The sequence below is a fragment of the Budorcas taxicolor genome, chromosome 20, assembly GCF_023091745.1.
Source record: "Budorcas taxicolor isolate Tak-1 chromosome 20, Takin1.1, whole genome shotgun sequence".
Classification (NCBI taxonomy): Eukaryota; Metazoa; Chordata; class Mammalia; order Artiodactyla; family Bovidae; genus Budorcas; species Budorcas taxicolor.
In genome coordinates, this window is record NC_068929.1 from 43,683,865 (window position 1) to 43,708,359 (window position 24,495).

Genomic DNA, 24,495 nt, shown 5'->3' on the forward strand with positions numbered 1-24,495 from the left:
AAAAAATCTAGATAAATTGTAGCTGGTCTTTGAACTACATTATGAAAACCATTTAAAATAATTCTTTGTAATATGAGTTTTTTAAAAAACTGAGGAAAAAAATCCAAACTCAGATACTAAGATTTTAAAGAAATAAAAGTCAAGTATAGCTGTGAAATGAATCAGACATTTTGGTGTTATGACTTGTGAATACAAAGTTTTGGTTCAAATGCCAAATTAATTTCCCAAGATCAGATAAGATGTTAATTACAAATCTGTCAAAGCCTGTCTTAAGACAGTCATAAAAAAGGCTTAATTATGAAGTTTCAAAAAGAAAACCCCCTATGATTAAAGATCTTATCTCCTTTATTAAAATGAGGATTAGTCGATGCAAATTGGCTCTACTTTGAAGTGATCCTAGCAAACAAGCTACTGGAGTTACTGGAGAACTGACAAGATGTTACATTTTTAGAATCACTAATGAGGAATTAATGTCTCCATTTATTAATTAAAAATAAGAAATTCCTTATTCTGTGTTCTCCCAAACACCATTCATTGGCAAAAAAGAAACTCATAAATTATTCCTTATGAGAGAATACAGAATTTGTATATAGAATTCTAGGGCTCAGAAGAGTCTGCCATAAACACACATTTTTGTTTTACTGAAGTACAGCTGATGTACAATACAAATTAGTTATATAGTGATTCACAATTTTTAAGATTATCCTCCATTTATATTCATTACAGAATCCTGGGTAAATTCCCCAGTACTATACAATATATCCTTGTAGCTGATTTTATACCTAAATGTTTGTCTCCTAACCCTCTGTCTATCCTTATACTGCCCCTCCCCTCTTATCTCTCTGCATTAGTAACCACTACTTTGTTCTCCTGGAGAAGGCAATGGCACCCCACTCCAGTACTCTTGCCTGGAAAATCCCATGGACGGAGGAGCCTGGTAGGCTGCAGTCCATGGGGTTGCGAAGTCGGACACGACTGAGCGACTTCACTTTCACTTTTCACTTTCATGCATTGGAGAAGGAAATGGCAACCCCCTCCAGTGTTCTTGCCTGGGGAATCCCAGGGACGGGGGAGCCTGGTGGGCTACCATCTATGGGGTCGCACAGAGTCGGACACGACTGAAGCGACTTAGCAGTAGCAGCAGCAGTTTGTTCTCTGTATCTATGAAACATTCTTCTTATATCTAGATATAGAGATCTTTATAGATTCAGAAAATTAAGATCATGGCATCCAGTCCCATCACTTCATGGCAAATAGATGGGGAAACAGTGGCTGACTTTATTTTTGGGGGCTTCAAAATCACTGCAGATTATGACTGCAGCCATGAAATTAAAAGACGCTTACTCCTTGGAAGGAAAGTTTTTAATATTCTAGACAGAATATTAAAAAGCAGAGACATTACTTTGACAACAAAGGTCCATCTAGTTAAGGCTATGGTTTTTCCAGTAGTCATGTATGGAAGTGAGAGTTGGACTATAAAGAAAGCTGAGCACAGAATAATTGACGCTTTTGAAGTGTGGTGTTGGAGAAGACTCTTGGGAGTCCCTTGTATTGCAAGGAGATCCAACCAGTCCATCCTAAAGGAGATCAGTCCTGGGTGTTCACTGGAAGGACTGATGTTGAAGCTGAAACTCCAATACTTTGGCCACCTGATGTGAAGAGCTGACTCATTTGAAGAGACCCTGATGCTGGGAAAGATTGAGGGCAGAAGGAGAAGGGGATGACAGCGGACAAGATGGCTGGATGGCATCACTGACTCCATGGACATGAGTTTGGGTAAATTCCGGGAGTTGGTGATATACAGAGAGGCCTAGCGCGCTGTGGTTCACAGGGTCACAGAGTCGGTCACTACTGAGTGACTGAACTGGAAACTGAAATAGATATCTATATTCATGACTCACCCTTCTTAAAAATTTGTGCAAAAAAAAAAAAAAAAAAAAAATGGGCTTCCCTGGTGGCTCAGACGGTAAAGCGTCTGCCTGCAATGTGGGAGACCTGGGTTCAATTCCTGGGTCGGGAAGATCCCCTGGAGAAGGAAATGGCAATCCACTCCAGCACTCTTGCCTGGAAAATTCCTTAGACAGAGGAGCATGATAGGCTACAGTCATCAGGTCGCAAAGAGTTGGACACAACTGAGCGACTTCACTTTCACTCAAATAGCTTCATGGTTGGTTTTGAAAGGTTTGTGTCCCCCAAACAGCTACAAGTGACATTCCTACAAGATGTCATCCTACGACTGAGCGGCAGGCCCCTGGTTTATAGTGCAGTTTGAGAACAGCATACACTATGGACTTGAGCTCTCCACCCAACTTACATCATCTGTGTTACAAAACATGAAAGATAAATATTGGATCATGTGATTTGTTCCAGGTAGGTGTGTATAGACATGAAGGACAGAGTGGTTGAAACTTACATGAACAGAAGTTTTTATTTTCATATCATAATCCAATTCTAATCTTTTCCATTGACCAAATCTGAAAAAAACTTACATTTTAGCTGTATTACGTTTACAAACACATTCTTCCACATTACATTAGCACATTCCTCATGCTTTTATTCCAGTGTTCAGAAATTTAATGAATAAAATCATGTTACTGTGTCACTTTTAATTACCTTCTTCAAATACGTATAGTCTAAAGTCTAAATTAAAAAACATTGATCTGCAGTAATCTCCAAAGGCTCTGCCAAATTATTCTAATTTAGTATAAGCTGATATTTTCCATCATACAAAGATCATGGTAGGCAAGCATGTTCACCCTTTTCTACTGAGCCAAGCTGGGCGAAGTTCCTCCTTAAAATTCTTCTTCTGCCTGTTTGCTGCGGGAACGCTTGAGCTGCTGGAGCCGCTCAATGGTTTCAGAGATCGTACGCTCTCCGTGCACCTTATTGTCTCTGGTACGGATATTGACAGTGCCGCTGGTTTTCTCTTTTTCGCCAACAACTAAACCAAAACCCACAAAACTTTTGTTAGGTGAAAATTTTCCTACTGAATATTCAAACAGAAATCCACCCTGTAGCTTCTGATTCATTAAAATGTACAGGTGACCAAATCTACTCATGAAAAAACAAAACCCAACCCATCATTCTGCAATGACTAGAACTGCTGTGCTTATTACCAAGTCACTTAATCCAGCCAACTTAATAAAAATTCACCAGACGAAAAGTAGGAGGTGAAGGGGAGAAGACTTTTAGACAAACCTTTCAAGATTACTTGAAGCTTTCAAGTTTCCAAACCAAAATGTTCCTTTGTTGTATCAACAGAACAAACATACAGTTTGAGATCAGGACTGGAAAGACTACTGATGATCACAATTCCCTTAAGCCTCCATCTCCAAGTTTCAAGGTTTCCTAAGGTTTGGCAGGCTGTCTTTGGTAAGTCTCCTTACCTAGGATGAAGTTATATTGTGCTAACTGTGCATTCCTGATCTTCTTGTTTAATGTACAGCCTGGATCCAGATCAATGTCCACCATGAATTTAGCATCATGGAACTGTTGCTGTACCTATTTAAACAGAGAATTCTTCAGATCTCAAGGAGAATTATATTTTGATCTTAAATAATTTAATTTAGCAAACAATTTGGACAATTACACAAACATTAAAAAGGAATGTTAACAAATATACTGAAGCATATATTATTGTGATGTAGAACTACAAAACGATATATTGTTTGAGAGATGAACTGAATTAAATAAACCAGGTTAAATTTTCCATCCATCTGACAACCAATTACCACTCAATAAGACAGAATGATCTGAACGGGTCATTTTTACTTCACTAATAGGTTGTTACGCTTTAGTGATCATTAACCAATGAACCTCCTGGGATTTTATAAGTATGCAAATTTCAGAAAGGTTCTTACTTAGTTTATTACCGTGCCAGGATAAGACTACACTCTCAACTGTAACCTATTTTAAAGTATAAAGCACCAGTGCTTTTTTCTTAACATGAGCCCTGTGCACATGAGTTATTCTGCCACTGGGCAAGAAGCCTGGTAACTGCAGGCTATTTAACATCTCTGGTCTCTAGTCATTAAGGATTAATAGCAGTGCCCTCCCCCCACAACTCAGTATAATAAAAAATCCACCCCCTACATAATTTGAAATGCCATTCCATCCCCACGTGGAGAAAGTCAGTGTTACAGTTGAAAAGTGAGTTAACTAAAACCAACCTTTCTTCTACTGTGAGCTTTCATAATGCATATACAATAAAGTAAAATCCATTAACCATGGAAAACATAACTGATTAAAACTACTGTGTGAGGTGATAGGAATACAGTGTATCTTGAATAGTCTGCTTATCAGTTGGTTTTTTTTAATGTTTCTTTATTAAAAGGCAGTTGAGACTCAAGTGCAATTTATTCTGATCCGAACACAGGCTGGGTTTTTTTTTTTGGTTGCACAGTGTGGTCTGTGATCTTAGTGCCCCAACCAGGGATTGAACCCGTGCTCCCTTCAATGGAAGCGTGGAGGCTTAACCACTGGACTGCCAGGGAAGTCCAGCATGGTGGTTTTGATGTTACAGTGTTATTCATTGATATATAGATTTTTGTCTAGCCAATTTATTACGTTCAGCTAGCAATTATGAAACAATGCTTTCTATTAATAACTCAACTTTTCATAATTTGAGATTCCTTAGCATGGAATTGTTGCTGTATAACAGAATAGACTGTTCCACTCTTTAAGGTGTGAGGTGTCAATGGATATTCGCACATCTGTTACTAAGGCGGCTTTTTGGTAGGGAGGGCGAAGATTGCTCTGTCATACCATCAACTTGAAAAACAGTTTCAAATTAAAGAAATGTGCATTAGAAACAACAAAATTACTCTGAGTCAAAGAGCGGTTTATACTACATTATGCATTTGAATGTACATGTCACACAATTTGCTAATATTCAAAACTAAAACATCAACTGTGTGTAAAACTTTCCAAATTAAGTCTACTCACCACAGAACCACATAAAAAAACATTAAAGAGGTAATATGATCTACTTAGGATTATCAAGGACTGAAAATGTAAACACTTCTCTATATCACAGCAGCTTGACTTAGAAAGCATAGATGTAATTTATGAGATCTGAAAAGCTGAACAATAGCTATTAAATTTAAAGAAAGTCATACTTAAGGATTACCTTTTGGGCATATTCATCACATGTTGGTCCCACTGGAACTACCATTACTTGACGAGGGGACAGCCAGAAGGGCCTTTAGAAGAAATAAAAAATATGTAATGTGAGTTTGGGAACGTTCTTCAACAAGGACAGCAGATTTCTTAGTCTACTATTCAGTACCTTTTCCTGAAACATGCAAGGACCACTTCCAAAAACCTGGCTCTTTTTCCAATGTCCAATAAGGACTGAAGGGCGATTCAGGAGCAGAAAAAAGGGAAAATCTGTAACTAAGACTTGTCTTGCTAAGCAGAGAGAGCAAAGCAAATAGAGAGCTGGGACCATGCCCCATAATTCAACATAGCAGCTAACAGAAAACACCATGCACTTGCTGCTGGAGGGCTTAACACACTGACAAAGCAAAGCACTTAATGATTCAAGTTATTTTACCCCAAAGATTATTTTATTCAAGTGTTATTGTATTACTCATTCTTCATGTAGGGACAGAGACTGTGCCTTCAGTTTATTCAAGATCCATTTTGTAGGACTCAACAAATAGAAACTGTTAGCAACTGGTGATGGTACTTGGTAAAAGTGTGTTTTCACTGCTTATAAAAAGGTGAGCCCATCTGCAGTTCTCCTTTCAGGGATTTCAGGTACCCAATCCCCATCTGCTGCAGACTCAAGCCAGTGCTGCTCCTGGTCCCACCTCTATTTTCAAGTTATCTTGCTACAATTAAGGGAGTAATTGCTACAGTTAGGCTGGAGTAAGCCCCAAATTGCTTCCCTCTTGGCTCAGGTGGGAAAGAATCCACCTGCAATGTGGGAGGATTCGATCCCTGGGTTGGGAGGATCCTGGAGAAGGGAAAGGCTACACACTCCAGTATTCTGGCCTGGAGAATTCCATGGACTGTATAGTCCTGCTGCTGCTGCTGCTGCTAAGTCGCTTCAGTCGTGTCCGACTCTGTGCGACCGCATAGACAGCAGCCCACCAGGCTCCCCCATCCCTGGGATTCCCCAGGCAAGAATACTGGAGTGGATTGCCATTTCCTTCTCCAATGCATGAAAGTGAAAAGTGAAAATGAAGTCGCTCAGTCGTATCCGACTCTTCACGACCCCATGGACTACAGCCTACCAGGCTCCTCCATCCATGGGATTTTCCAGGCAAGAGTACTGGAGTGGGGTGACATTGCCTTCTGCACTGTATAGTCCATGGGGTCGCAAACAGTCAGACACAACTGAGCGACTTTCATTTTCACCTTCAAGCACCAAATTAGGCTGAATTTGGTGAGCACTAAATTCCACCCCAATTGTGGGCTCTTCCCCACCTACTACAGGTTTGGTAAAGCATCAGCTGAGGATCTCCCTAGTCTCGAGATTGTGCAGAGAATACTGCCCATATTTGTTTTGATTTTATGAAATATAACTGAAAAGAAATTAGCTTATTTCATTTATACATATGACATCCCTGACCTAAAATGTCTGAACTAATCAAATTACAAACGAAACTGAAGTGACTGCAATGTAATGATGCAGGCTGTACAAAATGAGTGTTTCATAACCATTTCCTGTGTTCAACTGCCTTCCCAAAATGGGGCCCAGACAAAGGTGCTAAGAAAATAAAATGCAACTAACTTGCTTATTATCTTGCCAGCAGAAATAAACATTTCTAGAAATGAGACACAAAAATGTTAATTGGTTTGGACTCTGTACTTTCAATCCAAACAAAAAAACCCCAAAAACTTGGCTTCTAAAGGGTCCAAAATGCTTATTTATTGTGATCAGCAACACTGAACAAGGTACTGCTGAAAGCCTACTTTTGTTTACTCAAAAAACAAAGTTTTATAAGTTCCCAAAGTTACTTAGAAAGCAATCAAAACAATAAGCTTCTTACTGATTAATAACTCCTAATTATAACATTCAAACCAGTCAACTGCTAAAAATAATTACAAACATTCTTCCAGCTAAAGAATTTGGGTTTAGACTGTGATTCCTTACTTTTTAGTAAACACTTGTCATTAATTAGAAGTCAACAACTAGAATCATTCTCCCTTTCCATCACAGAACTAAATTGGACAGCAGACATTTCTGACAGTTAATTTACACAGTCTGGACAAAAACACAAGAAAATAATGACAAACATTACCATTTTCCCCCATAGTTTTCAGTGAGGATAGCAATCATTCTTTCCACTGACCCCAAGATGGCTCTATGGATAATGACTGGCTTTTTCTTATCATCACCATCATGGCTAGAAAGAAAAAAAATTGTTTTGTTTTGTATATATGTTCCTTTATGTCCTTATGGAAGAATATTTAGAGCAGACACTTAGAAACTCACCTTACAAAAGTAAGATTAAATCTAATGGGCAACTGAAAATCCAACTGTATTGTTGCACACTGGTGGTACCGCCCAATAGCATCTTTAATCTGGATGTCAATCTAAGATGCAAAGATTGGGTTCTATTAGGGGTGAATTTTTAAAAACTTTAAAGTAATCTCTTCTTCATCCGAACAGAAAAGACGTATTTCTCTCAGTTAGACTTTGGTACTGACCTTTGGACCATAGAAAGCTCCATCTCCAGGATTTAATTCCCACTTTTCACCAAACTCATTCAGACTGTTTTCAAGTTGCTAAGGATAAAACAAAATGATTTAAATTTTTGTTCAAATGCAACTTCTTCCATCCTAATTTGAGACTAAAAATATTATAACTACTTTATGGGTTACTATTCTTTGCTTTACAATTTTGTCCACCTAGACATATTCATACACAAACCCCTTTAAAGGTTATAGCTTGATGACTAAAAAAAACACACTCAACCATGTCTAAAATACAAAATCACAGAGGAAAAAACTGGCTTACACAAGCCTAGAAACCATTTCCAATTTTCTTTCGCTTTTATCCATTTAAAGAAGCTTGGCTTTCTCACATTATGGCGCAAGCCAATTTCACTCAAGTTAATACTGAAGCGCACTGAAAACCACCACTTACTTTCTCAGCTTGATCCCATACTTCAACATCTCCAAGGAATTTTTCTGGGCGAGTAGACAGGTTCAGTTTAAAAGAAAATCCAAATATGCTATATACTGTACGTAGAAAATCCAAACAACCTTTTATTTCATCCTCAATCTTAAAAAAAAAAAAGGGAGGTGGGGGGACAGTGGTAATTTAATTTTCCTCAATTTTCTTGACATGTCTCAAAGTGTTTCACCCCAGAGTCTCATACCTGCTCGATGGCACAGAATATATGAGCATCATCTTGCTGGAACCTTCGGACCCGAGTGAGTCCTGTGAGTGCTCCTGACAGCTCATTCCTATGAAGCACCCCAAAATCAGCAACTCTCAGAGGCAACTCTCGCCAGGATCTTGGCCGATGATCAAACATGAGGCTAAAGAAGAGAGCAAAGTAAAATCCACTGACATTTAATTTCACAAGAACACAACTGCTTCTCTGATACTGCTAGGAAAGGCTGCCAAATACTGGATCTAGCTGTTCACACATCAAAAGTCTGGGCTTTTCTAAGCACTTGCATGAATAAAGCAGCAAATAAATTATAATACAACCATCCATGACCAAGCCAGAATAAAAAATGTATTTCCATTAAGTCTGAAGTCCTATCCTTGTGCTCTTTGAGGATGGCCTTTAAGGCTCATATTGTAAAGAAAATCTTAGCTATAGAAACAGTGGAAATGAAAGTCTGTACTTAAGCTGTTGTACTGTGTAAGTCACTTCAATCATGTCCAACTCTTTGCTACCCTATGGACTGTAGCCCACCAGCCTCTTCTATCTGTGGGACAGGTAAGAATACTGGAGTGGGTTGCCATTCTCTTCTCCAGATCTTCCCAATCTGGGGATTGAACACGTGTCTCTTAACGTCTACCTGCATTGGCAGATGGGAGATTTACCATTGCGCCTCCTGTACTTTCTTACTGCTCCCCAAAGGGCTTTAGTTCCCGGTTAGTCTGAAAGTGCTTCCGAAACTCTGAAGAATTTGGGAAGACTAAGAATAAACTTGAACTTGGGTCCCTGACTTACAAGCCAGGGCCAACGTGGAGACTCGTCCGTTTCACACCCTCTGCCCTCTGGGCCTGGTTGCTGGGACCAGTGCTAGGAGCTACGTCTTGGCCACCTGTAGCCAGCCACAGCTCTCCCTGGTTTGCCCTACGCTGCTCCTCACCCAGCTTCCAAGGATACAAAGTGAGCTGCCTAAAGGCAAGGAGGATTTTCCAAGGATGTCGATTCATCAGCAGGAAGTTATGATGTATGTATCTTAAAATAAATAAATAAATAAAAGTCTCCCCTGTTCTGTATCCTGTCTGTTCTCGGATGCTGTCCCAGTGCCACTCTTGAGTGTCTACAGATCTGAGGGTCTAGCTGGGCACAGACGATGTTACACCATTGCATTTATGATGTATTTAAATACTCTTCTGATTACATCTTTTTTTTTTTTTTAACATACTTTCAAAGGGGGAAAAACAATCTAGAAAATCTCTGAGAGAAACTCAAAACTGCTGAATACCAGTGTCCCGGGCAGTTCATGGGTTTCAGAGCAAACAGCTCCTTTTCCACTTCAAAGGAGAACATGTTCTCGCTGTAGTGCTGCCAGTGGCCCGAGGTCACCCAGAGCCGGCTATTATAGATGTTCGGGGTGACCACCTCCTGGAACCCTCGTTTCCTGTATTCACTCTGTTAGGAAACAGACACAACACACGTGTAGGGAATACATGCTTACACATCAGGTGTAAGGAACGATTTCATGAGCCATTTTGCACTATCTAGTGAAGTTCAAGGTGCACATCTTAAAATCTTGACGCTCCGCTGGGAGGTATTCACAAAGAGGAAGCCCCTGCACATATACAAGAGGAGGTACTCCAGCACCACGGGTCACACGGGGGAAAGGGAGACGACGTCAGTGTGCCCAGCAAGGACATGGGCACACTGTGGAAGTTATACGATGGGTTAATACTGAACAGGTGAAAATGAACTGGATGTGTACTTATCCGAAATGAAAATCACAGGGCAGACTAATACACATCAAGACTTCATGTGTGTAACTTTGAAGCATACAAACACATAATTTAGATACATATTTATACGGGAGATGTAAAAACAACAGGCACAAAAAGGATCCATCCATGCTAACTTTAAAATAGTATATAGTTTCTTCGAGGAAAGGAAGGAAGTAGATCAGAAAGGAGTCTCAAAAGAGTTTCTCCCCGCTTACCATGTATGTATTTCTCAGCTGTTAGTTGCTAAGTAGTGTGTGACTCTAACCCCATGGACTACAGCCCGCCAGGCTGCTCTGTCCATGGGATTTCCTAAGCAAGAATACTGGCGTAGGTTGCCCTTTCCTTCTCCAGAGGATCTTTCTGACCTAGAGGTCAAACCCATGTCTTCTGCTTTGACAGGAGGATTCTTTACCACTGAGCCACCAGGGAAGCCCATGTATTACTCTACCTCAATAAAAAATCTGAAGCAAATATACCCCATTTGGATATGTTTTAATTAGGAGATGAGTACAGAGGTACTGGTGGTGTTATTCTCTATAAATGTACGGTTGTCACAGTTTACAAAGAAAAAAGTAATGTAAAGATTAACTTGTTTTTCAAAGAAAATACAAATGAACAGTCAGAAAGCCACAGATCTCCCACGTAAGGGGTTACAGGCACCATTTCAAGCTCACCAGCTTGTCTCATGCACATATACCCAACTATATGGACTAGATCATGTATTAGGAGGAAAGAATTTTTTATACATTTTATGAGACCTAATACATCCATTTTCATTTATTCTTTAAAATCTTTCTTCTCAAACACAAGGTTATCTTTCCCTCTGGCAGACCTTATCTAATAAAATCAACTTATATCTTAAATCTATAGAAGAAAAGGATGAATATGGCTTACCCTGATGAATTCAATAAGTGTGTTATAAATGTAGGCTCCCTTGGGCAGGAAGAAGCAACTCCCAGGGCTGAGTTCATGGAAGAAGTAGAGTTCTTGGTCCTGGGTATACAAAAGCAAAAGGGAGTTTATACGTATACATATGGATCATGCCCGGCACAGTGAACACACCCGTAGAAATGAGTATTTTTTACCGAACTTAACTTCCAGTTTAGAAAACATTTAGGAGTAGAGGAATAAAGAAAAGGACACCACAGAATCCACTTCTGATGCTCTGTGTCATCTTGGGCAACAAGCAGATAAATGTTTCTGGGACTTAAGTTTCCATGTCTTTCAAGTAAGTCAACGAGAGCAGAGAATTTCAAAAGCATCTCCCAGCTCTACGAAATGCTGCATACTTCTTTTACAAAAAAGTGTAGGCCGTCAACATGTGTTCTCAATAAAAGAAGTAGTTAAAATGAATTTCTGCACAGTACTGAACACACTCTAGAAAGACAATGTGGACAATGAGTAAGTAATTTACAGCTTTTCCAGGACAGTACAGTAAGTCCTTGAAAGCTACCGCACCTCTTCAGAATTAAACTCCCGTTACCTGATACAATTATATTTCAAATGAAAATCTGGTCTACACACATTATTCTTTTAAACACACCCTTCCAATTTTCCTATGATCTCGGTTTTTAGCCTCCTCTTGGAACTTCTCCCATTCTTTCAGCATCTTAGGATCTGGAAACGAAATGCCATAAATTCTCTGTAGAGTCTCCATATCCGACTTGCCTTCCCAGTAGGTGGAGGAATTCTGAAAAAACGGAATTACCATGAGATAATGTTCAAATTCTTAATATCTCATTTAAGAGTTACATGTTATTTCTCACAGTTACATTATGAGTCAAATTCATATTTAGCCCTTATTTCAAGAAAAATGGCATAAAAAGCCAACATGTAGTATATAAGCATCTCCCAGTTGCTGAGGTCTGTCCAGAGTGGTTGTACTCATTCCACGGACGAAGCTAGTTGCTTAATCCTATCAAAATTGCCCAGTTCTCAATACCCACTGACATCACAACTCCACAAACAAAACTGACTTTAGAGGCACCTTTCTTTCACAAAAAGATTGAGCAAAAATGGAAAATCAACCAACCAACCAACAACAACAAAAATCTTATTGGCATGATTAGTTTGGTTAAAAAAAGAACAACTTGGATAATTACCACCTTAGACAGAACTAAAGGCAAAAGCATGCACCCTACAGAGAGTCGGTCTCAAAGCCTGACTGTGTGATTTTGTAAGTTCCCCAAAAATCCACCACCATGTGCTCTGGTGATAGGTGGTGAGTCTCAGTCGCTGCTTGAGAGAATTTCCATTAAAAAAAAAAAAACAACAGCTAGTGACACACAGTGCCTACAGTCAGCAGACAGCACAAGAAAAAAGTCCACCCTTACATATGCAAGAGAAACATGGCTGCAAAGAGAAATGAATGGAAGTTTAAATAAACATTACATCTTTAGTAGACAAGGAGGTCTATATAGAGCCTCCAAAGTTATACTGCTTACTTTGTGTATTTTCAAAGTCTTGATTTTGCCAGTGTGTCTGACATGAGGACCCCGGCAGAGATCTATCAAGGGGCCACACCTGAAGATTAAAAAAAAAAAAAAAAAAAAAGAAGGAATTTTAACAAAGACTTAAAATGACATATACAATAGTAGTATTTAACGAAACTTGATAGTCTTACCTATAGACTGTGGTAGTTGGAGTATTCACTTTTTCATTCAAAATCCTGCATTTGAACTTGTTGTACTGAAAATAGAAAAAATTATTTAAAAAAATAACCACTCTTTAAGTTTTGTTTCTAAATACTGTAGCTAAAATACAATTTGAAGTATGTCTAAGCATTGTATGACTATAAATGTCATACATGTTTTAAAAACATTTGTTAAATTTTTCTAAAGAACAGGATAGGCATCGACTTAGTACCCTAAGCCCAATGTACTTTAAGTAACGTTAATGAGGGAAACAGAAGTGGAGGCCGTGTTACAGTTCAATTTACCTTAAACATTTCCAGTAAAGTTTCCTTCTTAACTTCTAATCTTTCAAAAGCTTGCTTTTCTTTAATGATTTTCTTACATAAAGTCTCCAAAGAAGAGAAATCATTGCTGGACACACCTCTGAAGAATAAAACAGAATTAATCTCTTTCTATCCCATTCTACTCACACCACAGCTTGGGGGAACATGCCTTTAGAATACCTCAAGGTTTTAATATAGAAGATTAGATCCTGGCATCATATATTAAGAATTTTAGACCCTTGCATCATATACTAAGAATTTTAAACTAGACTTTTTTTATAAACTATTTTTACATTTTCAGTGACTTTGAGCTTGTTCTTCATGAAGACCATTCCCACATGTCCCACTAGGAAAGGAGAGGTTCAACCTTCATTTCCTTTCCCCGACACACAGTTTAGGTCTATGATCTAAATCACCTTCATTGATCTAGAACAGAGCTCTCAAGAAAGTCTTTACTACTTCAAGAGTTACTACAACACTTCAAGTTTTCTTAGCAGGAATACTGGGTAACTGTGAAGCAATAAGCTTTATATCATTTCGCCTTTAACTGTTAACTGTGAAGCAATAAGCTTTATATCATTTCTCCTTTAACTGTAACTGCCTACTCCAGTACTCTCGCCTGGAAAGTCCCATGGACAGAGGAGCCTGGTAGGCTGCAGTCCATGGGGTCACTGGGAGTCGGACACGACTGAGTGACTTCACTTTGACTTTTCGCTTTCATGCACTGGAGAAGGAAATGGCAACCCACTCCAGCGTTCTTCCCTGGAGAATCCCAGGGATGGAGGAGCCTGGTGGGCTGCCGTCTATGGGGTCACGCAGAGTCGGACATGACTGAAGCGACTTAGCAGCAGCAGCAGCAGCAGCAGCAGCAGTGAAGCAATAAGCTTTATATCATCTCTTCTTTAACTATAACTGTGAAGCAATAAGCTTTATATCATTTCTCCTTATTGACAAATCTTTAAAAACAAAGTATGAACCCACAGTAATTCAGATTTTATTTTTCTTTATCCAGTTATACAACTTACCCTTCTTCAAGGTACATGTCATAATAGAATCCATTTTCTATTGGTGGTCCATAACACAAACATCCACCATAGACTCTTTCCATGGCTTCACCCATTATGTGAGCACTTGAGTGCCAATACACCTGAAAATTCAAAGAAAAATAAGGTGGTCTGAGTCTGGGAGTACAAGTTGTAAATTAATTGTTTGTTTTGAAAGATACATAAAGTTTAGTATTGAGTAAATTTAAGACAAGAAGACCTAAATTTATAAATCTACAGATTGCAATGTGATTCTATTCAGAGCCAAAAAGATTTAAAAGGATTCTAATTACTAAATTGTATTTGTATCTTAGAAATTATCTGTTTAAACGAATTAAAATACAAATTAGCATCATTAATTAAATGGGATGGATTTTGTTCCCTGAAAACAACAGGTACCCACAACATGACCGTCTTATTAACTGCAATGGCCCAGGGTCTTTTGAGTCAACCCCACGGGCTGTGCTCTGGCCTTTACTTGGCTATGGAACATCACTTACGAGTTATACCTGATTTTTTTCTTGTGTTTAGTTGCTCAGTCGTGTCCAACTCTTTGCGACCCCATGGACTATAGCTCATCAGGCTCCTCTGTCCATGGGGATTATCCAGGCAAGAATATTGGAGTGGGTTGCCATGCCCTCCTCTCTAGGGAATGTTCCTGACTCAGGGATCCAACCCAGGTCTCCCACGTTGCAGGTGGATTTTTTACCATCTGAGCTACCATGGAAGCCCTTTTTTCTTATTGGCCCCAAACAACACACAACTAGATCCTATAATACAATTTAAAACCAAGAACAAACATACGGACCTTGAAATCAAAATAAAAAGTAATAAGTAATTTAAATTCTCATAAAAAACTTAAGGACTCCAGAGTACATTTGGAAACCACTGATTCATTTAAGCAAAATCACCGTCACTAAAACAAAATATTTTATTTTTTCTTATACAGTATTCCACCCTGGAGAAATAAGGGGAAAACTCTGCTGTCAAATGCAGACTGATTTTTATAGTGCTTTCAGCATTTTAAAGTAAGAAAGATATGAAATCAATTGTCCAAAAGGAACAGAAATTTGAATCATTTTCAAATTTAATTAATAGAGACATCTTGATTAAGTGTTGACTAATAGTGTAGAAAACAAGTTTTACTAGCTTTATCAATTTCTAATAAAATTCTGAGCACTTTTCCTTCACTGAAGTATATTGAGTAAGAATAAATTTGAATTAAGTGCACTTCTGCACTTCTTAATTTTATAAAACAAGCACTTTCATTCTGTTTCCTACATAAAAGACAAAATCAAGACTTCAAATATGACGATGAGACATCAACCAACGTTAGCCACCTGCTGGCTTAAATAATAAGCTGGAACAGACTATGAATCTGAATAAAAACTTACTGCTTGAGCTTCCTCATCCTCAAACTTGAGCAGCTCCAAGGTGCAATCTTCCTCCAGAGGACGGTCTAGGTCCCAGACGGCTTTATTCACCTTAGCAATGACAGTGTTGTCGGCCAGGCCTTGACTTAAAATATATACACACAGGTGTAAAAACACAAGACTCTATAAAAAAGAATCTTCTGCAGCACAACAGTTGATGTGAGAACCGAAATAATCAAACATTATATACAGGCATATCTCGTCTTTTATTACACCCTGTGGATATATACACACACACACACATATATATATATATTTTTGTGTTAACCCTGTATCAAGTCTGTCAGCACAGACAAGAAGTTATTCTGGACTTTTGTAAAAATGTAATAAAACACTCTCACTTTCATATCACTAATTTAATTCTGGGCCTAGAGTTCACCAGTGTCTTACATGATTCAACTTAGAATTTTGATGTTTCCCCCCAAATATTTTCCAACTAGTTAGCCGCAATGGAAGCATCAATTTCAAAAAAGCGGAAAATTATTTTCCAATTGGCCACTTGATAAAGTACAACATAATCTGAAGAATGTTGTAGTATGTAGAGAATGAATTCCTGGACTAACAGGAGCCTGAATTTTAACAGACACAGCTACAATCTCACTGCACAACAATGGAGAAATCTCTTAACCAACCAACCTGTAAAATTCTCTCTCAAATGAAAGGCTGAACTGATACTTTAAAAAGTCTGTCCATATATCCAGTTATATATACCTCACATGGAAACTTGCTTAATATTCTTACCACCTTTGGAGTAAGGTAGAAGTACTTTAGGTTTGTCGAATTAATAGCAACATTCCCTTTGAAAGAAGGCTGGGGCATACTGAACACATGGCTCATGGGCCTAACCGCTCCTGCTCCCACTAGCTGTGTAGTAGGCTTGTCAAGAACCAGCTGTGTGTGATGGCTCCCAAATCTGTGCACTTGTTATTGTATCTCTTCGGTTCAACAATATGATAGTGATGATAATCATTTTTGACAATTCACATGATGATTTCAGTGGTTTCAGCTCAATACGTAATCATTATAAGTAAACAGAAACAGGTAAATAATACAACAAGGGAATGACAGTTTCTGTGAAAACCAAGTTGAACGTTTGGGAAGGCTTGATACAGGCAAGTCACTTAAAAAATTTTCAAGTCAGGTGTGGATGAAACAACCACATAAAAGTCTGGAAGGATTTTGCACTCAGATGGCTTTTCAAGCGTGTTAAGATAATATAAAAGTTAATTAGCACTCCACCCACCCCCAACTTTGGCATTATAGTCGTATTAGTCATTTTTTTAATGACCATAGTTTGCCAATACCTGGTAGAAAATATATGTATCAATTTATGCCTTTCCAACTTTATCATTTTTTGATAAACTTACCAGCTAATCATCCCTATCATATCAGATTAAGAAAGCATTTCCTTTATTACAAAGTATGTATGCATCTAATTCTCACTTACCTGAAATAACTTTAACACAGACCAACAAAAGTTTTAACATTAGATTTACAAAAATAATATCGTTTTTCATGTGTCATGTTAGTTTTTTAACTTTCCCATTTGAGATGAGCTACTTTCATTTTTAATTTTAAAACTGAGAATTTTAGTCAAAATAGATGAAGCAGTCTCTACTTGCTTATGTGACATTTTATGATCAAAGTAGAAGAAATATATGAGGATATGCAATCCACTCCAGTATTCTTGCCTGGAGAATCCCATGGACAGAGGAGCCTGGCGAGCTACAGTCCATAGGGTCGCGCAGAATCGGACACTACTGAAGCGACTTGGCATGTGTGCATGAAGAAGAAATATATAATCTTTCGTAAAATAAGACCAAAGTCTTCAAGATATACACTTTGAATCTTGACTACAACGCTCTAAACTGTTTTTATTTTTTAAAAAACCCAAATAAAGTAAATTACACAATAAAAGCACTGAACAGGAACATAACTGTTATGAGGATAAAACTTGGCAAGATTAAAAAAAAGTTTAGTTACAAACAACAAATGGTCAAGACAGATGTAGCTCATACCTAATTCCACAAGCAATTTGATATGGTGTAGTTTTCCAGGATTCTGCGTCTACCTGTTTACCATCAGGCAGGGTGACTTTAATGGGCTTACTATCTTTTTCTGCCTTTTCTGCCAGAATGGAATCATGTTCTGCTTTTAGTTTATTGTACAGCTCAAGACGTGTGTTAATATATTCGGGCCAAGGATTCAACTGAAAGATAACAAATAGACAGTCAGTAAATACTTGCATTCCTTTTCATATAGAAAAGCAAAAGAAATAATAATAAAAAGATTTATCTTATGTGAAGTAGTGCTTTATTTTTTTCCCACTTACAAAATTTCCTTCTCATTTCAATCTTATTTTTTTCTTGGCTTTTTTTTTTTTTTAATGGAAGAGTCTTGATCTCTTTAGAACTCCCTCCTACCACACTCTTTCCCTTTCTTTAGTCATTCAGGTGCCCTTAGGGGGCTTTTCATTAAATCATTACAGAGGTCCATAATCCTTGATAGGGAAGCACCAATAAATTAACTGAAAGCTCAGAGCCCATCATTCTATTAATACAATCCTGCTCACATGACTGGGTCCTACCCACCAACATAACCCTCTGCATCTTTTGGCCGTTTATCTCCACATCTGTTTGGCACTTCCTGATCAGAAGCACTTGGTGTTAAACTTAACTTATTCACCACTCATGGAGCAGATACTCTCTGTACCTAGCCCTGCAGAGGAGAATAAGACCTACCGCTGCCCTCAGAAGCAGAACCAGACAAGTACATAAATGATGGGAGTATGGAGGAGGAGGAAAGGTCTTGGATACCTCACTGTACACTTTTTTTCCAGACAGATCACTTAACATACATATTCAATCACATCATACACACAATTCTTGATTCATTAAAGTCCTCGAATTATATCCCTTCTTTCCTATTTCCAGGCTAATTCTCAAACTTTAACAGAACAGCATGTACTACTCTTATAACAAAGAAATTAGGGAACATATGCATTTTCTTACAAATTCTGAAATTCAGTCAACAATTCCCCCTACACTTACTGTGGGATACAATGGACAAAACATAACAGAAATGGTTATGCAGGGCTCTAAGCAACACTTAGTGGTGCTTGATCACTACAAACTCACCTTTCAGTAAGTGGAAGTGCTCTAAGTTTAGCAATGCAACGTTTATAAAAAGAGCTCTTAAGTCAGTTTACTGTGCTATAGGATACTTCTTAAGAGCCTATTTCTTTGTTCTTCTGTCTTTTGGTCGTTTTCTAAAGAGTCTCTAATAAAACAGTTGTAATGACAAAAGCAAAAAGTGAAGCCTGGTTCATAGCAGTTCAACTTCAAAAACAAAGCAGGAAGATGAGTCTCACTGCCTCCTGCAGCACCCAGGAGCTAGGTGGATTCTGGGATGACTCCTGGGAGGCCAGTTCCTTCCAGTGTCTGCCTGGTGAACTGAAAGCATTTTCACTACACTTGTGAGGCCTTCAGGAGATTTGCCCTGGCTTAAAACCAGTCCCCAGTGGCAGGTCCAGGTGGACACAGTGTGAATGGGATGAAGGAATGGGGCTTTCTTTGGTTTCCCTTGTACTCAGTATAAGCTCAAACACCAAAGTCTCTCAATGTCTCATTGAATGAAATGGTCAGAGGGCTAGCACCCAATCTGGCAACTGAGTAATTATCACAGTCCTCTTTTTAGCAACGTTTGTTCTGTTTTTCATATCTAATTCCACAGATTATCTTACAATCATACTTCAGCTGTTTTTCTTTTTCAATAACAAGTAACCGCCAGTCTGTCTTTCCCTCTTAGACTTTCCTGGCTCTTCTCCCTGATTTTTCCATCTTGTGCCATCTTAAAATCCCATGAAAACCATAAGACTCTCACAGAGAATGAGTCTAAGACAGCTCCCCGCCCCGTCAGTCTCTGATGAGAGTGTCCTGAAAACATTTACCTCTGCTCGACCTCCATCCCCCGATCCTTCTTTATTCTTCTTCTTGCTTCCTTCCTTTTGTTTCTCTTCACCAGCGCCTACCTAAAGAAGCAAAAAAGACATGAAGGCTCTTTATTTTAATCTAATTTGACAGCCATCCAAGCTGCCCCTAGGAAAGTTTTGAGGATGTTATTTTAGCATCTGTTTTTTTAAAAAGCAGAAATCTGATTTTGAAAGAGGAGGAAATTTCACCACTGTCAAAGAGAAGAGAAGTTCAGTTCAGTTCAGTTCAGTCACTCAGTCGTGTCCGACTCTCTGCAACCCCATGAATCGCAGCACACCAGGCCTCCCTGTCCATCACCAACTCCTATCACTCAAACTCATGTCCATCGAGTTGGTGATGCCATCCAGCCATCTCATCCTCTGTTGTCCCCTTCTCCTCCTGCCCCCAATCCCTCCCAGCAACAGGGTCCTTTCCAATGAGTCAACTCTTCGCATGAGGTGGCCAAAGTACTGGAGTTTCAGCTTTAGCATCAGTCCTTCCAATGAGCACCCAGGACTGATCTCCTTTAGGATGGACTGGCTGGACTTCCTTGCAGTCCAAGGGACCCTCAAGAGTTTTCTCCAACACCACACTTCAAAAGCATCAATTCTTCGGTGCTCAGCTTTCTTCACAGTCCAACTCTCACATCCATACATGACCACTGGAAAAACCATAGCCTTGACTAGATGGACCTTTGTTGGCAAACTATTATCTCTGCTTTTAAATATGCTATCTAGGTTGGTCATGACTTTTCTTTCAAGGAGTAAGCGTCTTTTAATTTCATGGCTGCAATCACCATCTACAGTGATTTTGGAGGCCCCCAAAATAAAGTCTGACACTGTTTCCACTGTTTCCCCATCTATTTCCCATGAAGTGATGGGACCAGCTGCCATGATCTTAGTTTTCTGAAGTTGAGCTTTAAGCCAACTTTTTCACCTTCTTCTTTCACTTTTATCAACAGGCTTTTTAGTTCCTCTTCAGTTTCTGCCATAAGGGTGGTGTCCTCTGTGGACTTCTTAGAATTCAGTTCAATGCCAGGAAGTCACAAAAAAGTTTTAAAGTAGTAAATCTTGTGCAAGAAGACACCAACGGCAAGGACTAGTCTTAAGCAATGGTTCTCACCCAGAAGCAGTGCCCCATTCAGTGAACATTTGGCAATGTCTGGAAACCTTTTTGCTTGTCACAACTGGGGAGTACAATTGGCATAGACTGGGTAGAGGCCAGGGATAGTGCTAAGCATCTAACAAGGCACAGGACAGCTTCCCACCACAAAGAATTATCCAGTCTGTAGTGTCAAGAGCACTGAGGTTGAGAAATCCCGAACCACATTAAGGGATACTACAGGAAACGGCTACCCACTCTAGTGTTATTGCCTGGAGAGTCCCATGGACAGAGGAGCCTGGTGGGCTATACAGTCCATGTTACTGTAAAGAGTTGGACATGACTAGCAACTAACAGTTGGACACGACTGAGCGACTTCACTTTCATTTTTCACTTTCATGCATTGGAGAAGGAAATGGCAACCCACTCCAGTGTTCTTGCCTAGAGAATCCCAGGGACGCGGGAGCCTGGTGGGCTGCTGTCTATGGGGTCGCACAGAGTCGGACACGACTGAAGCCACTTAGCAGCAGCAGCTAACAGTACTACACTAGTACAAAGAGTATCGTCTCAGAAATAAACGACTTACCTCCCTCAGAGAGAAACATCCTCAGGCAAATTTCACCACAGAAAAGTTTTACCATCTACAGAGTTCCTCCACAATCACCTTGGATTCTCACAGAAACACTGTGAGATGCCTATCATTATTCCCATTTTATACATGGTTAAATTAGAAAAAGTTAGATAATTTTTCTAGGTTCAGAAAACCTGTAAGTGGTAGGAAGGAAAGACACCCACCCAGAAACTGACCGTGGTCAACTCTGAGGAAGTGATCTTCAGCAGTGAAGGAGTGTTAGGGCAGAACTGGGATGGGGGCGGGGGGGGCACAATACTTTAGTTTTGTAAATGTTTTTGACCTTTGAACTTTTTAAAAACAGTTCAAGATATATTCCTATACCATAAAATGCACCCACGCAAAAAACTGCATAATTCAATGGTTTTTCATTGTATTTACAGTTGCCCAACTATCACCACAATCAATTTCATTATCCCCAAAGGAAATCCTGCACACATTAGCAGTCATTCCCTCCTCCCCAATCTCCCCAGCACTTGGCAACAACTAATATTTCTGTTTCTATAGCCATGCCTATTCTGCGCATTGCATACAAATGGAATAATACAATAAAGTTATTTGTGACTGGCTTCTTTAAGCCAGTATATGATTTCAAGATCATCCACATTACATGTATCAGTACTACGCTCCTTTTTACTGTCAAATAACATTTCATTATTTATGCATTTATCACTTGTGGACATTTTGATTGTTCTTTTCAATTTCATAAAACTTAGGACTTGCATCACTTAAAACACAAAACAAATTGTAAAAATATTACTCCAAATTTCCTTCTGAGCTAACACTTCCCCTACTGTGGGATTCAGGACTTAATGAACTTTTAAGGTTCATCTACAGCCGACAGTTGAACAATGAATACACCTTAAGTCCATTCTAGTCAAGTAAAGTACTGACAGGATTCTAAGATTACCTGCATGTCTTCACTACATGATTAATATTATATTAATTATAATATGATAGTGAATATTATGTAATATATATTATATATAATAATATAGTATATGCTACATATAATATATAAGTAATATATAATAATAGAATAGTGAACATTAATATTATTAATAACTAGCCAAGTATTCAGGTAAAAAGATGGATACAAAATTAATTGCAGGTCTATCTATGAAAATTCAAAATGGAAAGAGAAGGAAACAATTCTGTTTTTCGGATTAAATGTTTTTGGTCACATGGATACTGCTAAATGAAAGCAGTAATGATAAAAGAGAGAACTAACATCAAGGTTTTTTCTGTATTCTAAAACACCTCTCCATTTGACAAATGAGGCTAGTGGCTCAAAAAGAGTAAGTAACTTTCTATTTGCACACAGCTAGTAAACAGGATTTCCCTTGTGGCTGAGACGGTAAAGAAACCGTTCGCAATGCGGAAGCCCTGGGTTCGATCTCTGGGTTGGGAAGATCCCCTAGAGGAGGGCAAGGCAACCCATTCCAGTATCCTTGCCTGGAGAAATCCATGGACAGAGGAACCTAGTGGGCTACAGTCCATAGGGTCGCAAAAAGTCGGACACGACTGAGCGAGCGACTAAGCACAGCACAGTGAACAGGAGAGCCACGATACTAAAATGGGTCTCTCTGGAACCCTGAGGTCCACTTCACCTTTCCTGTAACAACTGGAAACGTGACGGGGCAGCCGTTCTTTATTTCCAACGAAAACAGATCAAAGATGGGCAAGTGTACATACTATATATTTACGTAAAAGCTATCTGAACTTTCAACCCAAAAGTTGGCCCACTGAACAGGATTGGGAAGATGTTCCCAAGCAGAGCATGCCACTAAAGCGAAAAGTTCAGATGATGAGAAAAGTTCAAATGATGAACGTTTGTCAATGTGAAAAGGCAAGCCTCCAGCATCGGCCAGGGGGGTGTGTAACTTCTCTAGAGTTTGCCAGGTGGGGTGGTCTCCACCGTTTATTATACACTTGGGCAGATATCGGTGACTTGGTTTTCCCTTTCTTAAACTGGGTCTTTTACCCGTACGTGGTTTTACCATTAAATGAGGCTCCGCAACATTCTTCCCGACTACAGTGAGCCAAAGACGCTAGTCTAGAAGCCCAAAGCTCTAGATTCTAATTCTGTCTCGGCTTGTAATTAATTGTGTGGCTCTGAGCAAGACACTCAGCGTCCTCACCTACAAAAAGAGGATGGACCCAGAGATGATCTGCAAGGCCCTGCCCTGCTTTATGAATCTGCGATTCCTCTCCAAAGGGGACCCTGACTTGTCCGGGAGTTCTATCGCGCCCCCCGCCCCAGGGTTCCTCCACCCCGCCCTCTCCCCACGTTGGACAACACCGGTACAAGAGCGCCAGCACTGCCTCCGCGCTCCACTCAGCCCACTCACCGGATTCTCCTCGTCTCCCATTTTCGCTGAAGGGCTACTGGCCTGCTCCTCGGACATCCGCAAACCACCAAGAAAAAACTAAATCCCAGATCGACAGCCAGGAGGAAAGGACAGCCGTCCCCAAGCAGAAGTGGTCAGTGGCGCCTGGGAGCACTGCGCTTGCGCCACGTGGTCCACAGCTGATGCAATCGGAAAGCGCCCAAACTCCGCCTCCTAACCTGATGGGGGAGCAGGCAGCTAATCGACAACGCGGAATGGAGGGCCCCCTTCTAGGAAATCGGGCCGCGGCTGGGCGGGAGAGGAAACTACAGAACCTGCACTCACTCCTGGCGGGTCATCTCCGGAGCCCCGAAGTCCGCAATGCGCGTGCGCCTTCTTCCGGACTGACTCCGCCTATTACTCCAGGACCCTTTCGGCCGCCGTAGCGAGCAAGACGCGCTAAGTCTGAGCTTCCGGGAAATTTCGGGTTGCCTGTTCCTGGCTCGCGATCAGACACTGGGGTAGAGGCCAGATTTCTCTGCTGCTTCGGCGCTACCTGACCTGGCGTGACTGCTGAGTTCTGCTGACTTTTCCCGGCTCTCAAGTCTATGGCAGTGAACCGAGCGAGGCCCTCCTTGCAATCCAGAGTTTCCAAGACCTAAGCCTTGTTGATCCGGGGACAAGCGCCTTTCCTCGGACATTCATTATTATTACACGCCACCTCATCTATATTGCATCAGGGGGCATTTCCACAGAGCCTAGGCAAATGCAAGGAAACTTTACTTAAGGAAATAACCACGCCGACTCCGCGGATTCTCCCACACAGAGGTCTCAGTGTTTGGAATCGAATGGCTTTATTTTCATTTATTTTATCAGTCAATTTAAAACAGTCGCTGTTTTGAAATCAGAATCA

The 24,495-nt window shown here is 39.8% G+C and overlaps 1 protein-coding gene across 2 annotated transcripts; it reads right to left on the reverse strand.

Moving 5' to 3' along the window:
* Nucleotides 1-2,410: 2,410 nt before the first annotated feature.
* Nucleotides 2,411-23,939, reverse strand: TARS1 (threonyl-tRNA synthetase 1). 2 transcript variants are annotated; one of them, XM_052659009.1, is made up of 19 exons: nucleotides 23,604-23,939; nucleotides 19,499-19,579; nucleotides 17,568-17,758; nucleotides 15,511-15,634; nucleotides 14,099-14,220; nucleotides 13,056-13,173; nucleotides 12,741-12,805; nucleotides 12,562-12,640; nucleotides 11,661-11,807; nucleotides 11,012-11,110; nucleotides 9,628-9,794; nucleotides 8,334-8,496; nucleotides 8,099-8,236; nucleotides 7,660-7,737; nucleotides 7,445-7,545; nucleotides 7,251-7,355; nucleotides 5,129-5,201; nucleotides 3,387-3,501; nucleotides 2,411-2,941 (listed from the first exon to the last, which is right to left on the reverse strand). In XM_052659009.1, exons 1-19 carry the CDS (start codon nucleotides 23,658-23,660, stop codon nucleotides 2,793-2,795), a joined length of 2,172 nt encoding a protein of 723 aa, XP_052514969.1. In that variant the 5' UTR covers nucleotides 23,661-23,939; the 3' UTR covers nucleotides 2,411-2,792. The 2 variants fall into 2 exon arrangements, with proteins under 2 accessions (XP_052514969.1, XP_052514970.1); XM_052659010.1 differs by lacking the exon at nucleotides 2,411-2,941 and adding an exon at nucleotides 5,288-5,352.
* Between the last annotated feature and the right edge of the window lie 556 nt (nucleotides 23,940-24,495).